This window comes from Sphaeramia orbicularis, chromosome 16 (assembly GCF_902148855.1).
Source record: "Sphaeramia orbicularis chromosome 16, fSphaOr1.1, whole genome shotgun sequence".
Classification (NCBI taxonomy): domain Eukaryota; kingdom Metazoa; phylum Chordata; class Actinopteri; order Kurtiformes; family Apogonidae; genus Sphaeramia; species Sphaeramia orbicularis.
The window spans coordinates 19,178,434-19,196,861 of NC_043972.1; the positions used below are offsets into that span (position 1 = coordinate 19,178,434).

The following is an 18,428-nucleotide window of genomic DNA, read 5'->3' on the forward strand; positions in this document are numbered from 1 at the left end:
ACCCCGCCCCTCGCATGTATTGTAGCTTATTTTGGGATCAATCCAGCTGATGTCATCATGTCTATGGGTGTGGTGAAGTCAGCATACCAATTGCCTCTATATATGTGCCAAGTTTGAAGTAAATTGAAACAAAATTGATGTTTTTATAGACATTTGAAATTTCGCCCATTAAAAGTAAATGGGAAAAGAAAAAAGATGTAAAAAAAAATTATAAAAAATTTGAACTTTGACGAACTTTCCCAAAAAAAACCCCACATCTATTCTGAGGGCACTGGCAATCTATAAACCCAAATTGGTGTTAATGAAACCAAAAGTTTTGCTGCAACAGACATGTGAAATTTTGCCCATTATAAGTAAATCGGGAAAAAAAAAAAAAGATCTAAGAAATTCATAAAAAATTTAAATTTTGACTTACTGTTCCCAAAATGTAATGAGATCTATTCTGTGTCACTGGCAATCTATAAACCCAATTTGGTATGAATTCAACCAACAGTTCTACTGCTACAGACATTTGAAATTTTGCCCATTATAAGTAAATTGGGTAAGAAAATATTTTAAAAATTCGTAAACAATTTGACCTACTTTTCCCAAAATGTAATCAGCTCTATTCTTGGTCACTAGAAATCTATAAACCCAATTTGGTCTAAATTCAACCAATGGTTCTGCTGCAATAGTGTTAATAAACAAAGAAACAAACAACCTGAACCCAAAACAACACCCCTTACCTCCCCTTCGGGGGGTGGAGTAACTAGCGCGCTGACCTGTGGGGAACCCCAGGTTCTAGATCCTCTGATCCAGATCATTCCTTTACGTTCTTGGCAAATTCCACGGGCATTTTCAGTTGAATAACCTCTCAGCTGGCATCTGTGTTTCTGCACATGAAATGTGACACCATGCCAATGTGGTCCTATTGTTTATCTGTTAATAGGTTACCCACTTCAGTGATGATTCTATAATTCTGGGCATAGCAATGTGATTGGCCATTGGGAGTCCATTGTATTCCAAAATTACCAATATCTCCCAAATTATTTGTCCTATCAACTTAATGTTCTTGCTAGTCTCTTCCTTGACCAAAAATACATAAGTATGCCAAAATGCAGCAGTCATCTCTTTCTGGATTTTGTGTGATGCCCGAGACACACAGAGTCCACTTCCCTTTTATAATATAGGATAACAGTTGTATAGTGTGTAGAATGGACATTTTATAAGAAAAGAAATAATTATAATAAAAAATTTTTGGGATACGAAAATAACGTTATGGGTGATGGAAATGTAGGCACTCATTTTGTTATTTGCTGTAAGAAGGTCAATGTGGATACCTGAGTCCTTCATTTAGATTAGGAAGGACTGAATTACAGATAAATATGATGTCTATCCAGTGTATGTATTAAAAATCACTTATAATCACATTTTAGTTTTGGCTTAAATACAAGGACAAATTGAAAAATTTTGAAATAAAATGAATACAGCTTTGGTCAAAAGTTTTAGGAGACACAAATTGTATTTTCACAAACACTGCTGCTTCATTTTTATTTATTTGTTTATTTGTTCATGTGAATCGGAGATACAATAGAGCATAATTATAATCTTCTTGCAAAACTTTTAGAGAATTATACAAACATAAGGTCTCGTTTCATTACAGTATATATGCTTTATTTTTTTAACAGTACATATGCTGTTGTCAGGCATAAAAAACATTCAGATACAGTGAATAACAGCATGAGTCTGATTAATGGAGCAGAAATTTAAAGATGGACCACCAGATTGTTCATTAAAGGTTCCAAATAAAAAGGATGGGACCGGAATAATTCCTGAAAAAAATTATTTATAGTATTTTTAGTGAAAAAGTCCAATGTAAGCTTGCACAAGCCAGGGCCATTTGGAGAAGCCTCTAGTGGCTGTTGGTGGTATTACAACTTGAAGATACTTGGACTCTGGGCAGTATATGCCCCTTAGAACTTCCATTCTATTTCTAAAGTTGAGTAAATTTAACATGGATGTGACCCGAAATTAAACCAAAATGTCAGTACAAATTGTAAAAGTTCCAAAAAGTAGTCGGAAACAGTAATCAGAACCTTTTAAGCTTTGTATATATGTCTTCTCAGCAAATTTCTCAAACAAAACTTAACTAATGATGTAAGCTAATGTGGTCTAAGAATCAAAAAAAAAAAAAGAAAGTATAGTCATTGAAGAACAGATTTTACTCATAACTTATTAATTTTTCTGCTCTTTAATTTGTTTTTTGAAATTCTGTAATTTGTTGTTGTTGTTGTTGGGTTTGTTTTTTTTTTGCATTTTTTGTGTACAGCAATAGAGTTTTATTATTATTATTATTATTATTATTATTATTATTATTATTATTATTATTATTATTTTGATTATATATATATATATATATATATATATATATATATATATATATATATATATATATATATATATATATATATTTATTTATTTATTTATTTATTTATCTATTTATTTATTTATTTATTTATTCATTTTTATTTTTATTTTTTTTGTAATTTTATGTTTTTAACCAACCCTGAAACCTTCGGAGTGTGTCAACATCCAAAGAAATGGTATCAAAATCAATCAAGATATTCTTTTTGGCTATTTGTTTTAACGTTATCTGCCCAGTAGGTGGCGACAAAAGATTGTCATAGAGTAGGACTAATGGTATCATGTATTGTTAAAATGTGTTGTTTTCAATCATAAATTGTAGAAATAAATGAAAAAACATAATACAAAATATGTAACACAACAAATAAACACAAAAATAAATGACAAAGAAAATTGTCAGTGCACGTTTTTGAGTCAGCTGACCAATCAGGGTTTAGAGTGCGTCTAGAAGCCACGCCCCCCTGCAGGTGATTCAGTTCCATCCTTATGACTCAGGTGAAACCTAAACAGTGTCATCAGCACAGACTTTGCGAGCAGAGATGGTTTGCGGTGGGTTTTTTTGCACTAAGAATGCTCTCAGCGCTCTCAACATACTTTATGTGGTGAGTAAAAGGTTCTGTCTGATGTTATTGGGGTTTGTGTGGATCTGAAAACACACCTGGGATGAGGTGAAGCTGTGCTGGGACACTTTTCTCGGCAGGTGTTCGAGCGGGTAAATGATTAGTGCAAGCACTTCCTGCACTTTGGCCCACGTATAAAACACAGATAAATCGTTCATGTTGATGTCACTATAGTTTGAGATAAAATGTGTCCTTTTACAGCCATGTGTTCAAAGTCTGTTTTAATCCTTTCATGCACGAATTATGAGAACCTTAATCAAGATTTTTTTTTTTTCCCTGAGTGTTTTCATTTCTCTTTAAACATGAAAAAAACAATGTGATTGAAAAAATTCTTATAAAATAAATAAATAAACAGATAATATAAATAAAAAGTAAAAAAAAAAAAAAAAAAAAAAAAACTAAAACTAAAAAAGTAAAAAAATAAATAAAATGTAACAATAATAATAATAATAATAATGATCAGCTGGACACCATGCGTTTAATTTTTGAAGCAACAAAACATGTATTTACTGATAAATTGTGTGAAAACTGTGTGTGTGTGTGTGTGTGTGGGGGGGGGGGGGGGGGGGTTGTGATTCTGGGGGTTTATGCTCAGGGGAGATCTACACAAGGTTACCAATTCATGTCAGAAAAGATACATAGTGTCTTAAAACTTTAATCAAGATATGTGTTAAAAAAAAAAAAAAAAAAAAAAAAAAAATCATTGAATACACAAGAGAACAGCTGTAGAATAGCTGTCCACTGTAATGACCAGTATGCATGAAAGGGTTAATGGAAACCTGTTTGTGTGTGTGTGTGTGTGTGTGTGTGTGTGTGTGTGTGTTTTGCCAATTTATGACTTGCACTTGACTGTCACTTGTTACATTGGATACAATATCTGGAGGTTCCAAATGCCTTCAAATATTTGCTCTTTACCGTTCAATACATAAGTGATTTTCTCTAATGGAAGATTTGACAACATCTGGTAAACTGCACATAGTGGCCTAAAGCATTTGATGTAAAATGTTAAATATCTTTTAAACTCAAAATCATGTCAATTCATTTTAATACTTTCAGTAAAACACAGTTTCTTAGATATGATCAGATATGACCCGTTTGGACGTTCAGAGGCTCCATTAATTGAACATGAAAACACCATCATCTTCTACAACACTGACTCACCACTAAAACCCTTGTAGTTTGACAAATGACAGTGGTTGTTCATGCTTGTTTTTGTCTTAATTTATTGATACATATTACTACAAAAAGTCACTTTCAGTTTTTTTTTTTTTATATATACATATTTTCACATAACCTTTGAATTTACAGGGTGGGAAGCAAAATTTACAATACTTTGAGGCAGGGATTGAAAGACAGTGTATGACCAATTAGTTTATTGAAAGTCATGAGAATTTATTTGCCACAAGAAAATTTACATAACAGAAAATGTTTTTATTCTATGTGTCCTCCTTCTTTCTCAGTAACTGCCTTCACACACTTCGTGAAACTTGCGCAAGTGTTCCTCAAATATTCGGGTGACAACTTCTCCCATTCTTCTTTAATAGTATCTTCCAGACTTTCTCATAATAGTTTTGCTCATAGTCATTCTCTTTTTTACATTATAAACAGTCTTTATGGACACTCCAACTATTTTTGAAATCTCCTTTGGTGTGACGAGTGCATTCAGCAAATCACACACTCTTTGACGTTTGCTTTCCTGATTACTCATATGGGCAAAAGTTTCTGAAAAGGTATGGATAATAGTGTTAGGTATGATTATGACATCAATATATGTTTGGTTTCAAAACAATTGACGGAGTGCCTGCTGAGAAAAAACAACTAAATGTTCATTGTAAATTTTGCTTCCCCACCCTGTACTTTGTGCTTTTATACATTATCAGTAAATTTAATGTGGAAAAAAATATTTTTTTCATTGAAATTTGCAAAATGCAATGGTGAATATGGAATAAATGGTGATGAATATGAAAGGAAAAGTTAGATATAGAGGAAGATTCATTTGCAGGTCACCACAAAACTAGTTCTAGGTCTTTAAGGGTTAAGGATGAGCTCGTTTGAAGAACATTTTATAGTATACTATTGTTATTGGAATACTAAGAGTAAGTATGTTAAAAATCAGCTTAAATGAGTCTGTTTTCAGCTTTGTGGCAATGCATTCTTTAGCAAATCCAGTGGGATTTATAAGAGTTTAAATTAAAAAGGAATTGAAACTCTAGTTTTAAAGGAAACACTTCATCCTTTAGTTTGCCACAAACAAAATTGATGTCTTGAAATGGCTGTCTTGCAGCCATTTGCAGCTGGTTTACAGCGGTGCACTTTATGAACTTTAGTTTTAGTTATTACAGGGTGGGGAAGCAAAATTTACAATGAACATTTAGTTGTTTTTTCTCAGCAGGCACTACGTCAGTTGTTTTGAAACCAAACATATATTGATGTCATAATCATACCTAACACTATTATCCATACCTTTTCAGAAACTTTTGCCCATATGAGTAATCGGGAAAGCAAACGTCAAAGAGTGTGTGATTTGCTGAATGCACTCGTCACACCAAAGGAGATTTCAAAAATAGTTGGAGTGTCCATAAAGACTGTTTATAATGTAAAGAAGAGAATGACTATGAGCAAAACTATTACCAGAGAGTCTGGAAGATACTATTAAAGAAGAATGGGAGAAGTTGTCACCCGAATATTTGAGGAACACTTGCACAAGTTTCAGGAAGCGTGTGAAGGCAGTTATTGAGAAAGAAGGAGGACACATAGAATAAAAACATTTTCTATTATGTAAATTTTCTTGTGGCAAATAAATTCTCATGACTTTCAATAAACTAATTGGTCATACACTGTCTTTCAATCCCTGCCTCAAAATATTGTAAATTTTGCTTCCCCACCCTGTATACTTATGAAAAAAATTTAACTACTGTATAAACTTATAGGAAAAAAATGTAATAAAAAGACAGTATTAAAAACCCAAATCTGCAATAGACACTGTAAAAAAAAATAATAAATAAATAAATAAAAGTAAAACATTAAACTTGGGGGTAAGACCAGCTTTATTTGTGATGGAAGTACTTAACTATTTCCTTTTTTTACATTTACAGTTTTGTTTTTTGTTTTGTTTTTTTTGTAATATGTGATGTTATGCGTCATCCAACTATTTTCAACTAATATAAATCCAATCTTTTCTCAGACCTTAAAAACTAAAGCTACATAATACCTGCTTATGCACTGGTGAAGTAAAAACTAAAGTGAACACTGAAAACAAAGTGAAAAACAAATAGAAATCAAACCTCACTCCCTCTGTAACCTGTTTTAACATAGCAGGAAATATTTACAGAATGGCATTTAGAGAAGGAGGAAAAGGAAAAGACAAAAATAAGACGATAGTTCCAGACAGTGCACCAACAGAAAACACTGAACAGATTCTGTTCACACTGGATTTATCTTAGTTTTCTTCTTGTTCTGTGATTCACCTCATTCTCTTTCTCAGAAGTAATGGATCATATCTTAAAATACCAAGTGTCAGGTTTAGTTTGAGTAAGTTTGCAACAAATAGGACAAAGACCTTTTAATGTCATATGAATATATAATTTAAACTGTACAGGAAGAACTGGTTCATGATCTTTTAACTTCCAGTTTTCACAGATGCCCGGTGGTGAATAGAAAGAGAAGTGATTAAATACCCAACTTTTTGTAGTTGTCATTTCAGTAAGAATATAAATATGTAATGATTTGATTTTACCTTAATAGACACAGGAATTTCCACAGATAATGTGTTTCATTGGTTTCTTGCATGTTCAGTATCAATTTCAACTCCTTCAAGCAAAATAAAAGGCAAAGATCACAGTTTAAAATACACCTAAAACCTGATTTAAAAAATTTGTCTTCAAGGGAAAAACTTTTTTTTAAGTTCTAAATTAAAAAAGAATTTGAAGAAGAGATATAGGATTTTTGTAACATCTATTGAACATAATAGAAGTTTGGACATTAATTGTATTTGTGAAAATCCATGATATGAACTCGTAACAGCTGATAAATTTGGATGAGTTGAAAACATTAAAATGCTATCTCTAACTTCTTCGACGTCAATGGAGAAATAATCAAATACTTGTCACCAACATGCTGACATGTTTTTATTAGATCACCAGCTGATAGGCCATGAGCTATGAAGGCGCTGTGTCTGTCGTCTTCATCGTTGTTGTCTTCATCATTGTCGTCTTTGTTGTTGTTGTCTTTGTTGTTGTCATCTTTGTCTTCATCGTCTTCATAAGCAATTTCTTCAGACATCTTCTCCAGTGAAATTACTGGTCAGATTCATTTAAAGTTTTATATGTTGCTTCCTTGGGACAATCTCTACAAAGTTTGCTCACAGTTTTTTTTTGTTTTGTTTTGTTTTTTATTTTATTGCCATTGTCAGCAAAAGACAGGTAATGAACAATAAACGAAAACATTGCCTTGAGAGTAGCTTTCACTGTACATAAATGTATGTACAGGGTGGGGAAGCAAAATTTACAATGAACATTTAGTTGTTTTTTCTCAGCAGGCACTACGTCAATTGTTTTGAAACCAAACATATATTGATGTCATAATCATACCTAACACTATTATCCATACCTTTTCAGAAACTTTTGCCCATATGAGTAATCAGGAAAGCAAACGTCAAAGAGTGTGTGATTTGCTGAATGCACTCGTCACACCAAAGGAGATTTCAAAAATAGTTGGAGTGTCCATAAAGACTGTTTATAATGTAAAGAAGAGAATGACTATGAGCAAAACTATTATGAGAAAGTCTGGAAGATACTATTAAAGAAGAATGGGAGAAGTTGTCACCCAAATATTTGAGGAACACTTGCGCAAGTTTCAGGAAGCGTGTGAAGGCAGTTATTGAGAAAGAAGGACACATAGAATAAAAACATTTTCTGTTATGTAAATTTTCTTGTGGCAAATAAATTCTCATGACTTTCAATAAACTAATTGGTCATACACTGTCTTTCAATCCCTGCCTCAAAATATTGTAAATTTTGCTTCCCCACCCTGTATGAGATTTCATCATACAATAAGAGGGGAAAAAGGGGGAAAAGCAGCCTTTCATGTATATATCTTCCATTCTTGCAAATGTACATTTCTCCAGATCACAGTGTGAAGATAAATGTAAATTCCTATTATATATTTGCTCACAGTTTTGAGATATTTTGATTTGTAAATTTGACAAATTTTTGAAATATTAAAAATTTGCCTTTACTTATAATGGGCCATATTTTGATGGCTGATAAAATGGAAATGGTTACAGATATCAATATATTTACTATTGAGCACTGATGGGAAGTCATATATGGACTTTGATTTAATTAGATGAGCTCTCCTCCAGTGACAGTTCCACCCACTTCTATTGGGAGATTGACCTCCTGCATCAAGACCACAGGACTCTAACATAGCAGCAGAACCTGACAACCTACAAATTCAAGTTGTTATTGATAGAACATGTCAGTGAGATACAGGGCCATTGGTCTTTTTTTTTTTTTTTTTTACTCTGTAGTTGTCATAGCAATAATGCCTAACATTTTCTACCAGTTTGCAAAGTGCACTGTTTGCAGCCCTGACCTGTCTCACTGTCAGTGTTTCACTATTGTTCTGTTCTTTCGTTCACGTGTTTGTCTCTAAAATATCAACTTCATCAAAATGACAGGACACTGAATACATCCTCTTCCTCTTCTCATTCCACTGTTGTTGTGTTTTTCCTCCTCAGCTGGTGAGTCTGCTCCTCATCGGGGTGGCTGGGTGGGGGAAATGGTTCGGCATGGTGTCCAGCATCAGGTTGGTGGCGGGGGCCATCGGAGTGGGCGTCTTCCTGTTCCTGGTGGCCGTGATGGGGCTCTGCGGGGCCCTGAAGCACCACCAGGTCCTGCTCTTCTTCGTATCCTTTGGTTTCTGGTTTTAGGAAATAATTTGTTTATTTTTAGACATTGACTTTACACATTGTGGGTCATTTTATGGATTTTGAATCTCAATATTTCTACATTCTAAGCAATAAACAAATGCACAAATATCTCCAGTTGAAATTTTTGGAGTGTTTGAGATCAGTTGATAACGGACCTGTTGAAATACTTAGAGATAGACCGAGCCTGTTCCAGACAGTATTTATAGATAAGCTTCCTTAACTTGGTCCAGTATATGATCATTCTGTTTGTAGTGTTTGTGATGCAGTTCTCTGTGTCCTGCGCCTGCCTCGCCTTGAATAAACAACAACAGGTATCATAAACACACTCCATCCATCCATCCATTCATTCAACTGGTGTTTAAATACTGGGTCTTACAAGTTAAAGAAACATAATTAAAAAGTATGGAAATAATAATATAAGACTGGATGATTAAAAAAATAAAATAAATAGAACAAAGAATAACTGCAGTCATTGAAACACAAGCAGTTAGAAATCAAATACGACAAAACATAGAATGTAAATGATAAAACTAGAGAATATTTCTGTAGTTTTAGTTCCAAGTGCTCCCTCCAGTCTGAGTAAATCCAGCCAACACCTGTAACATTATTTATCAGTTTAGCCTTTATGATAAGACCTTGGTATCAGTTAATTTGTTTAATTATGTGCTTGTGACTCATTGCAGTTTTTTTTTTAATTTAATTTTTTTTTTTTGTCTTTTTAACTCTTATTTTTTCTCATTCAGGACCATCTGCTGGAGGCTGGATGGAATAAGTCTGAGGTGACTCAGAGAGACATAGAGAAAACCCTCAACTGCTGTGGCTTCTTTCACTTGAACAATGTCACATGTGCTGCTGTGAGTAAATCACCCCAGATGGGATAACTTTTTCAACCCACTCACCAGAATAACATGCTCCATTGTTATATATTTACAAAATGTGTATGTTTGAGATGCACATTTGTCCCATTTTCTACTTGTTTTTGTCTTTTGTGGCCTCTATAAGACGAACAACATTGACTAAAAATATTTTCTTTAGCTAAAAAATTACATAATCTGTGTTTGGGTATGTGTCGCCTGTGTATAAGCACAAGCACACACGTATTCATATCAGTGTTTTTATTCTGCTGCTTCTTATTCTGTGTCCTCCATGGAAACTTTTTTCAGAGCTGTTCCTACAGCTCTGACAAAAAAAAAATAGAAAAAATACAAAAAATATGCCATTAATTTCCAACATAAGGATACTGTGAAAATACTCACACACCCCTCTTTAAAACCACAGACCTCCATAATGCTTGAACATAGAAACATGGTTGAAACTTTAAACAAATCACAAGACTTAAGACCATATGAGAATCATTCTGCATTATTCTGATATCTTACTTAGTATTTGTGAAATCACAATTTCAGGTTTCATTTTTTTTCCTGGGTTTTGTTCAAATGCCTGTATTTATGTCAACAAAATATTCAACATCAGGTGAAACTTAAAAATAACTGACTTCAACATTTAAACACTAGCAACTATTATTACATAATTATACTTGACCTAATATCATAAATGAGCTCATAATTTTTATATTATGACTAAAAAGCAATCCGATAATGAAGGCAGGAGACCTACCTGCATCAGATGTTGGGTCTAAAAGCTGCTTCTTTCAGAGTTAAATATTGTGGTGGTCTAATACCCGGCATTTCCTGTAAAATCTGAATAATATTTTGAAGAAGAATGTTGTAATTACCTTTCAGCATATTGTTATTCCAGTGTCTGAGAGGAGACATGACTTCAGCATCTCCTCCAGTCCCTGTTTTTAGACTTTAGAAAATCTACTCCTTGTCAAATGCCCAGTCCACGCTAATGCAAATATTTTGCAAAGTGGATGATTTTCTCTATATTTACATCTTTCATCTACATGTAAACGGTGCTAAATGCTTTGTATAATGAAGCTGCACCCGAAACATCAAATCCAGATGTATACATCTGTGTATGACCTGCAGTAGATTGAGGTCAGAACAGATACCTTTGGGAGATGGATCGGACCGGCGTTATGGACAAATTCGCATCATGTAAAGAAAACAACAACAACCTGAAACGACACTTAAGGTAACTTTAGTTTATAACTGAACTTGTTGTTGCTGCTTCACCTTCATGATAGATTCAAGTGTCTGATACGTCCAGTATTAACCACAGTCTGAAGTCCCACAGAAATAGTGTTTTCTCCAAGCATTTGTAATAGTTTATAGTATTTTGTGTGTGTGTGTGTGTGTGTGTGTGTGTGTGTGTGTGTGTGCGTGTGTTATCGTGTGGACATAGGAAGAAAATATTTAAGAGAAATATCCACATTAATGTGGACATGACAGCTGACTGCAGGGAGTCCCAGGATTTTTCAGACAGGTAGGGAGTTGAATGTGAATGAAGACTTAAATTAGTAGTTACTGCTTCTATCAGATGTGATTCTTCTGCTCTACTCTTGGACTCGATACAGAAGCAACACGGTAGCTCCTGTGACCATGATATTTGACACAGTATCAGTTTGTCTGGTTCTATATTTACTCTTTTGATTTTGAGAAGAGAGAGAGCTGTAGGAGGAAGTTGTGTGTTCTCATGTTCTGGTGCCTCTTTCCCTAGTTTCTACATCCTGTCCCGTTTCTCCTAACATGAGCGGTCTTGAATTTACATGTCTGTAATTGTCGTCCTCATGCAGAGCTGCTTTCTCCACGGACCACCTTCATCATGTATCACCTGCTCCACCATCATCCAGAAGTATACAGGGGAGGAGCTGCGGCTTGTGGGAGGCATCGGACTCTTCTTCAGTTTTTCAGAGGTCAGTGAGGAGTTAATATCTTTATAGTGCATTTAACTGTTACAGTGAGATCTTTAAAAAAAACTATTATGAATCTGTATTAAAACCTATTATTTCACATCCATACTGGCAGCACTGAGCTACTATTACACACATCACACATTTAATATGAAGCGTAACTACATTTGAGTTGTGGCTAAAAGTTCTGAAGTGACATGAATTGACTCTTTCCTTAAATGTGATTTAAGTCTTTGAAATTTTGAATTTAAAATAAAAATAAATAAAACACTTATAATTATTCAATGCACCTCAGAAACATGTTTTGGGTTGGGGGGGGGGGGGGGGGCGCTAAAAAAACCCTGAAATATCAACAATTTGTGTTACTGCTAAAATTTTTGGCTAGAACTGTAAGTACCATAAACATTAACTGCAAAACAAGAGGCTAATTTTTTGCTCTATTTATGTACGTAAAAATGTCCATCTTAAACAATATAATTATAAAGACTTCCCACACACACTATATGGACAAAAGTATTGGGACCCATTCAATTCAGGTGTTTCATTGTTAACAAATCATGGGTGACAAAATGATAATGATAAATGTTCTAATGTTATTTTGCTCATAATGTACATTTTTAATTTGAGTTAAGGGTTCGTTTGGTTTTCACTATCATCTCTGCTCACAAAATGCTCTGTCTGTCTTTGCTTAATTTTACTCATTTTATAAAATTTTAGATAATTTTAATTGTATTAAATGTTCTTCATCTAGTTTTAGTGTTTGCCGTTCCCAAGCCACATCTCCTTGAACTTGCACTTAAAAGTAACATTAACAGAGACTACATCTATTTTCTACCTTATTTTTACTGGAAGTGTCTATGTTTGATGGGAGAAGTCTTACTCACATTAGTTTATTCACCACATAATGACTCACCAGCTGGATGTGGTCTAATGAAGTCTGTTTGCTTTACTGTTCAATGATTACACAGGATCAGCACAATTATTTCCCAGAAGGCACTGAAGAGAGACACCAGTTAACCTACTAACATCCACTCTTTTGCATAAAATAACTGTTGTTAGACTTCATTTTCAGGCAACATCTTCTAGTTTCTGTATTTAACCTTTAACTGAAACACGATTTGAACTGCATCGGTGTAAATATGGCTCAAATATAATTAAAGGAGTCATTGGTGAAACAACATTAACTTCCTTCATAATCCCACACATTTTAAAAATAGGAGGCTCTTGAAAATGTAAATATTTAAAGGATCTATAAAAATGTTATAGTTCTAGTCAGGAGAGAAGTTACTAAAATATTTCCACCATTGAAAGTGGAAAAAAATACTAGTTTATTAAATGTTTGTTGAACTTTTTAAGGTGTGGAATTGTTTCAGACACTAATGGTACAAGTGTCGGAATTTTTATAAGCTGGTGTTGCACAATAGTGCGTCAAAGTCAGTGTTGTTATAAATTATGGACATTTACAAGGCTCTGACTTGAACCCAAATAATCAGTTTTGCACATTGTTTTTAAGTAGAAATATTACAAATTCAACGTTTCGTTTTTTCTTCATTAAAATATGGGGCACTTTGCAACAAAAATGGCTTAAAATTGTCAAATATTTAAAGGATCAATTAGACTTTATACTTCTGGTCAGGAGAGAAGTTGATAAAAGATTTGAACCTTTGAAAATGGAAAAAATATAAATTAAATTTTTTGCACTTTTAGAACCATTAGGAACACTAATGGTACAAGTGTTGTATTCTTGTGAACGGTGTCAGAGTTAAAATGCATCAAAATACAATTAAAAATACATTTAAAGGATATGCAGAAACTCAGTGTTAACACTTTTGTTTTCTTTCACTTCCAGATTCTGGGAGTTTGGCTTGCCCACAAATACAGGAACCTCAAAGACCCTCGATCAAATCCTGGAGCCTTTCTATAACATATAGATAACGTATAACATTCTATAAACCAAATACTGCACTGCTGAATTATTGTTTGAAAATGTGTTTGAGGTTTGTTTTCACTGTTTGAAATCACATTTATCTGTACATGTAAAAGATTTCCTTTCTATGTTTTTCTTCCACGTTCTGGTCAGACTGTGAACTTTAACTGTAACCTGGTAAATGTCCCCTTTTTAATTCTGCTCTGTTAACAGCAGCTGTGCACTTACTGCAAATGCACACACCTTAATCAAATAAAGTGGTGTAATAACCACTCCCAGACTAATTTAACAAACAGTAGATTTGGGTGTTGGACGTCTGAACAGCAGGGAAAGATTCAATTAAAATTGAACCTGCATTAAACAGACAAACCTGGTTTCTTCTACTTTTTTTTCTTTTTTATGATTTGTGCAGTATGACAAAAACAAAAAGTTGAATATGAGACACAAGTGGAAAAACAAGCAAATAAATAATTAAGCAAAGCAATTCTGTCTTATCCTTATTTGCAGTCTAAAGATAAGTTTAATTCTATACATACAACAGGGTATTGCGGCTGTTTTATGGTCATTGTTCAATGAATAATTCAGAATTTTCCTTTAGATTAAAATACTTTTTTGTGGAGGGGAAAAAAGGCAAAACCTCACAAATATATAAGGAAAAACTTAAATATTCTCTGAAATTAGAAAGCAATGCATTTGAAAGAAAAGAAATATTTACAGGAAAAACTCATATTTTGAGAATGAAAAGGAAAAAAAACTTGCAAGAATAAAAAATATTAGAATAAACCTCAAACATTCTGAGACTTGGATTTTAGATGTATAACCTGAATCTCAGATTATACACATTTTGTTAGAATTTAAAAAAAAAAAACTAAAAAAGTTTTGCTAAATATTAGTCCTTCCTTCTACATTTCATAAACTGGGTTTAACTTAAAATCCCTGGTTCACTGTTAGATTTACAAGACAATAGATGAAGTATTACATGGTTGTTACAGTAGATGTAGCAGAAACAATGTAAATGACTTCATTTAAATATTCTAATTTCTACTAAACATTTCCTTTTTTCTCTTAGACAAAAACAAACAACACAAATCACAGTGAAACTGACGGACACCATTTGGTCTTGTACTTGTGCACGTTACATCACAGAGGCTTCGTTCTTGCAGATCTTGGTGTCACATGACTCAGCTCTTTAGAACAGGATGCCAACCAGGAACTGCACTGTTTACATTCCACCGAGTCTGTAGTGGCGTCCTCAGGTGGTTTAACCTGTTCACTGAGGTGTGTGGGCAGAAATGACTGCATGGAAAACTCGATAAATGGATCCAATGTGAGTTCAAATCTTCACCAATCTTTTACTTCACTGTATTTTTATTTTATTTTTATTTTTTTAATTCATCATGTCTAACGCTTTCTGCTAGTTTGTTTCTGCCCCACAGTAACACATGTAGGAGATAATTTTTGCATTTTAAAATAGCTTTAAAGATATCACTAACTGGACTCAAATCAGATACAAAATGAAATGGAAAAACCTAAAGACAGTGGATCTATTTTTATAATGACAAAACAAAATTCTTTGTAAAAAAATTAACATGAAGCAAGGCAGGTTTATTTATATAGCACATTTCATGTACAAGACAATTCAAAGTGCTTTACATAAAACATTAAAAGCATTACAGCAGAAGCAATAAAAAGTATAGGCATGAGAAAAACAAACAAAAAATCAGATAAACAGACAAAACATAAAACAGACAAGCAGATAAAACAAAAACTTTTAGCTTAAAAGGAACAGTGCAGATCTGAACTAATGAAAAAAACTACTCAAATGCAGCTGAGAACAGGTGGGTCTTTAACCTGGATTTAAATAAACTGAGTGTTTTAGCTGATCTGAGGTTTTCTGGGAGTTTGTTCCAGACATATGGAGCATAGAAGCTGAATGCAGCTTCTCTGTGTCTGCTTCTGACTCTGGAAACTGACTCAGACCAGATCCAGATGACCTGAGGGGTCTGGGGGGTTCATACTGGGTCAGGAGATCACTGATGTATTTTGGTCCTAAACCATTCAGAGCTTTATGGACCAGCAACAGAACTTTAAAGTCTATCCTTTGACGGACAGGTAGCCAGTGTAAGGACCTCAGAGTTGGACATAACATAACTTAATCATGTTGTTAAAACTTTGGTTAAAAAGATTATCACATTAATTTCATTTTATCTTACTCCACTGTCGACACAATGTAATAAATATAGTAAAGACATGAGTTGACCTAAACATGTGTTTGATGCCATTTCTACCCAAACTGTAAAATAATGATATTAATAATCTGCCCCAATTTAAGGTATTAATCTTAAAGTGTGTTTCATTCCTCCTCAGATAATAGATATAAACTTTAATCCTGATGTAAATAACTGAATAAATCCACATCAAATCATATTTTTTCATACTTTCAGAAAATAAACTTATTCAAAATACACTAACAATTTCAGCCTTATATCTTATATACTTACATAATACTGCATACCAGTTTATGTAAGTTGCATCAATAATTTTCAAAATATGCATAATTAATTGATTGTCAAATATAGTTTGGTTAAAGATGCTAAATTCATATTTTGTGCATATATTGATGCAGATATGCACTGCACTGATATAAATGTTTTATTGTAGACTTTGTCAAACATAAACAATACACATTTGAAATATAAATTTAAGGTATTTGTGTTTTCCCCTTCATTTTTAATGCATCCTAAATCAGAAAAAAAAAATATTTCTTTTAGAAGCCTCTTTCATCACCACAGAAGTACAACAACATGATAAATAAATAAATATTAAAATTTGAAAGACCTGCTGTCGTTCAATGTGAATATGCTCTAATGCACTAAAAAAGTTTTTTGTACAGTTTTCAGTGAGGGAGAATTTGATAAATATGTAAATGTGGATTTGTCTTTTACAGCAGTTAAAGGCATTGTGTACCATAGAACAGTGGTTCTCAGCAGGGGGGCTGTGACCCTCTAGGGGGCCTCAGAGACCTGCCAGGGTGGCCTTGAGATAGCTACGAATGCTTGTAATAAAAATACAGAAAAATACTTTAAAAACAAAATAAGAAGAGAAACAACTATCTAACTAAACAAATAGTTGATCTGTAGTGCTTTTGTATAAAGTAACTCCCTGAACAATAATAACAAATAAAAAATAAACTGATCAGAATGCAGTAACATGGCCATAAGCACCACTGACGTCCCCATCGTCTGGACCTCGATACTTTTCCTGATGTGTGTATATTAATAAAATTAGTGAACACTTTTAAACAATTTAAATTTATAATATGTTATAGGTCATTTTTTATGTGATTTATAATATGTTATAATATTTATATTTATTTTTTTCTTCAAAGTGTTTTTATTACATATTGAGTCATCCAGAAATGCATAATACAGTCATTGTTTTTTGTTTTTTATACCCAAACCCATGAACATTCCCACCCTGTTGCACCATTAAAAAAAAAAAAGATAACTGACAATAATAATAAATAGATAGATAAATAAATAAGGAACACAGATATTAGTCACAGACTTGTATTAATAGAACTACTGTTGAATAAGTGAGGGATCTACCTCTTTTATGTGATTCAGAACAGGTTGCCAGGTTCTGAAAAACTTATTGGCACTTCCTCTTATAGAATATCTGATTTTTTTCCAATGTTAAATGATGTAAAAGATCCAGAAACCAAGATTTAAATGTTGGAGGTTGTTTATTTTTCCATTTAAGTAGTATTAGTCTACAAGCTAGAAGAGTGGTGAAGGCAATTAATTTTTTAGATTTTTGGTTAAAATGAAAAGAATGTGATGTAATGCCAAATATTGCAATTGTTGCCTCAGGTTCAATATGAGACCCTGTTACATCAGAAAGTAATTTAAATATAGACTGCCCAGAGTTTTTCAGTTTGGAACAAAACCAGTACATATGAGACAGTGTGGCCGGTTCAGCTTCACAACAATCACAAGTAGGATTCAAATCCGATTTAATTCTTGTCAATATTACTTTAGACCAATGCAGCCTGTGAACCACTTTCACTTGAATGACTCTATGTCTTAAACAGATTGAGGATGAATGAATGTTGTAGAGTATAGATTGTCATACGTCTTCAGGAAACTCTGTGGCCAGTTCTTTGTCCCATTTTCTTTGAACACATGCCAAGGGTTCCAAATTCGAGGAATTGATTACAGTATATATTTTGCTAATTGTCCCTTTGGAATGTGGATTTATGTCCAAAACAGTTTTGACTATTATATTTATCAGCTAAAATTTGCTTAGAGGTCTTATTTATGTCTTTGTGCATAAGAAATCAATATAAGTGAATCCCCAAAGGAACTTTTTTGTTGATAAATGCAAGTTATGCAAATTTACAGGATTTCAGTTCTGTTGCAACATGTTGATGGTCATATGAACTATGTTTTCAGGTCAAAAATGTCCAATTTCATCACAATTAATGCTATATTTTCATGTCACAAATGGCCAAGTTATATTTGAACTGAATTTACCTGAAAAACAAATATTCTATTCTTTTAGATTCCCCAATTTTTCTTACAAGACTCTATCCTACATATCACATGTTTTATTTTTACAGGTTGCAATATGGAGTATGGTGCTGATCCATCCTGCTTATGTTACGCCAATACATACATTAAGAATGTCACACGTCACTTTTTAAATCAACAGTTTTCTAATAATAAGCAT

The 18,428-nt window shown here is 33.2% G+C and overlaps 1 protein-coding gene across 1 annotated transcript; it reads left to right on the top strand.

Moving 5' to 3' along the window:
* Positions 1 to 2,869: 2,869 nt before the first annotated feature.
* Positions 2,870 to 14,194, top strand: tspan13a (tetraspanin 13a). The gene is made up of 6 exons (XM_030157508.1): positions 2,870 to 3,005; positions 8,764 to 8,931; positions 9,186 to 9,266; positions 9,699 to 9,809; positions 11,654 to 11,773; positions 13,620 to 14,194. Exons 1-6 carry the CDS (start codon positions 2,943 to 2,945, stop codon positions 13,692 to 13,694), a joined length of 618 nt encoding a protein of 205 aa, XP_030013368.1. The 5' UTR covers positions 2,870 to 2,942; the 3' UTR covers positions 13,695 to 14,194.
* The last annotated feature ends 4,234 nt before the right edge of the window (positions 14,195 to 18,428 follow it).

Excerpts from the sequence above, each read along its gene's own strand:
- tspan13a (XM_030157508.1), top strand. The coding sequence starts at position 2,943 with ATGGTTTGCGGTGGGTTTTTTTGCACTAAGAATGCTCTCAGCGCTCTC. Across the intron at positions 9,267-9,698 it reads CCTTGAATAAACAACAACAG|GACCATCTGCTGGAGGCTGG; the intron begins GTATCATAAACA and ends TTTCTCATTCAG. Across the intron at positions 11,774-13,619 it reads TCTTCTTCAGTTTTTCAGAG|ATTCTGGGAGTTTGGCTTGC; the intron begins GTCAGTGAGGAG and ends TTTCACTTCCAG.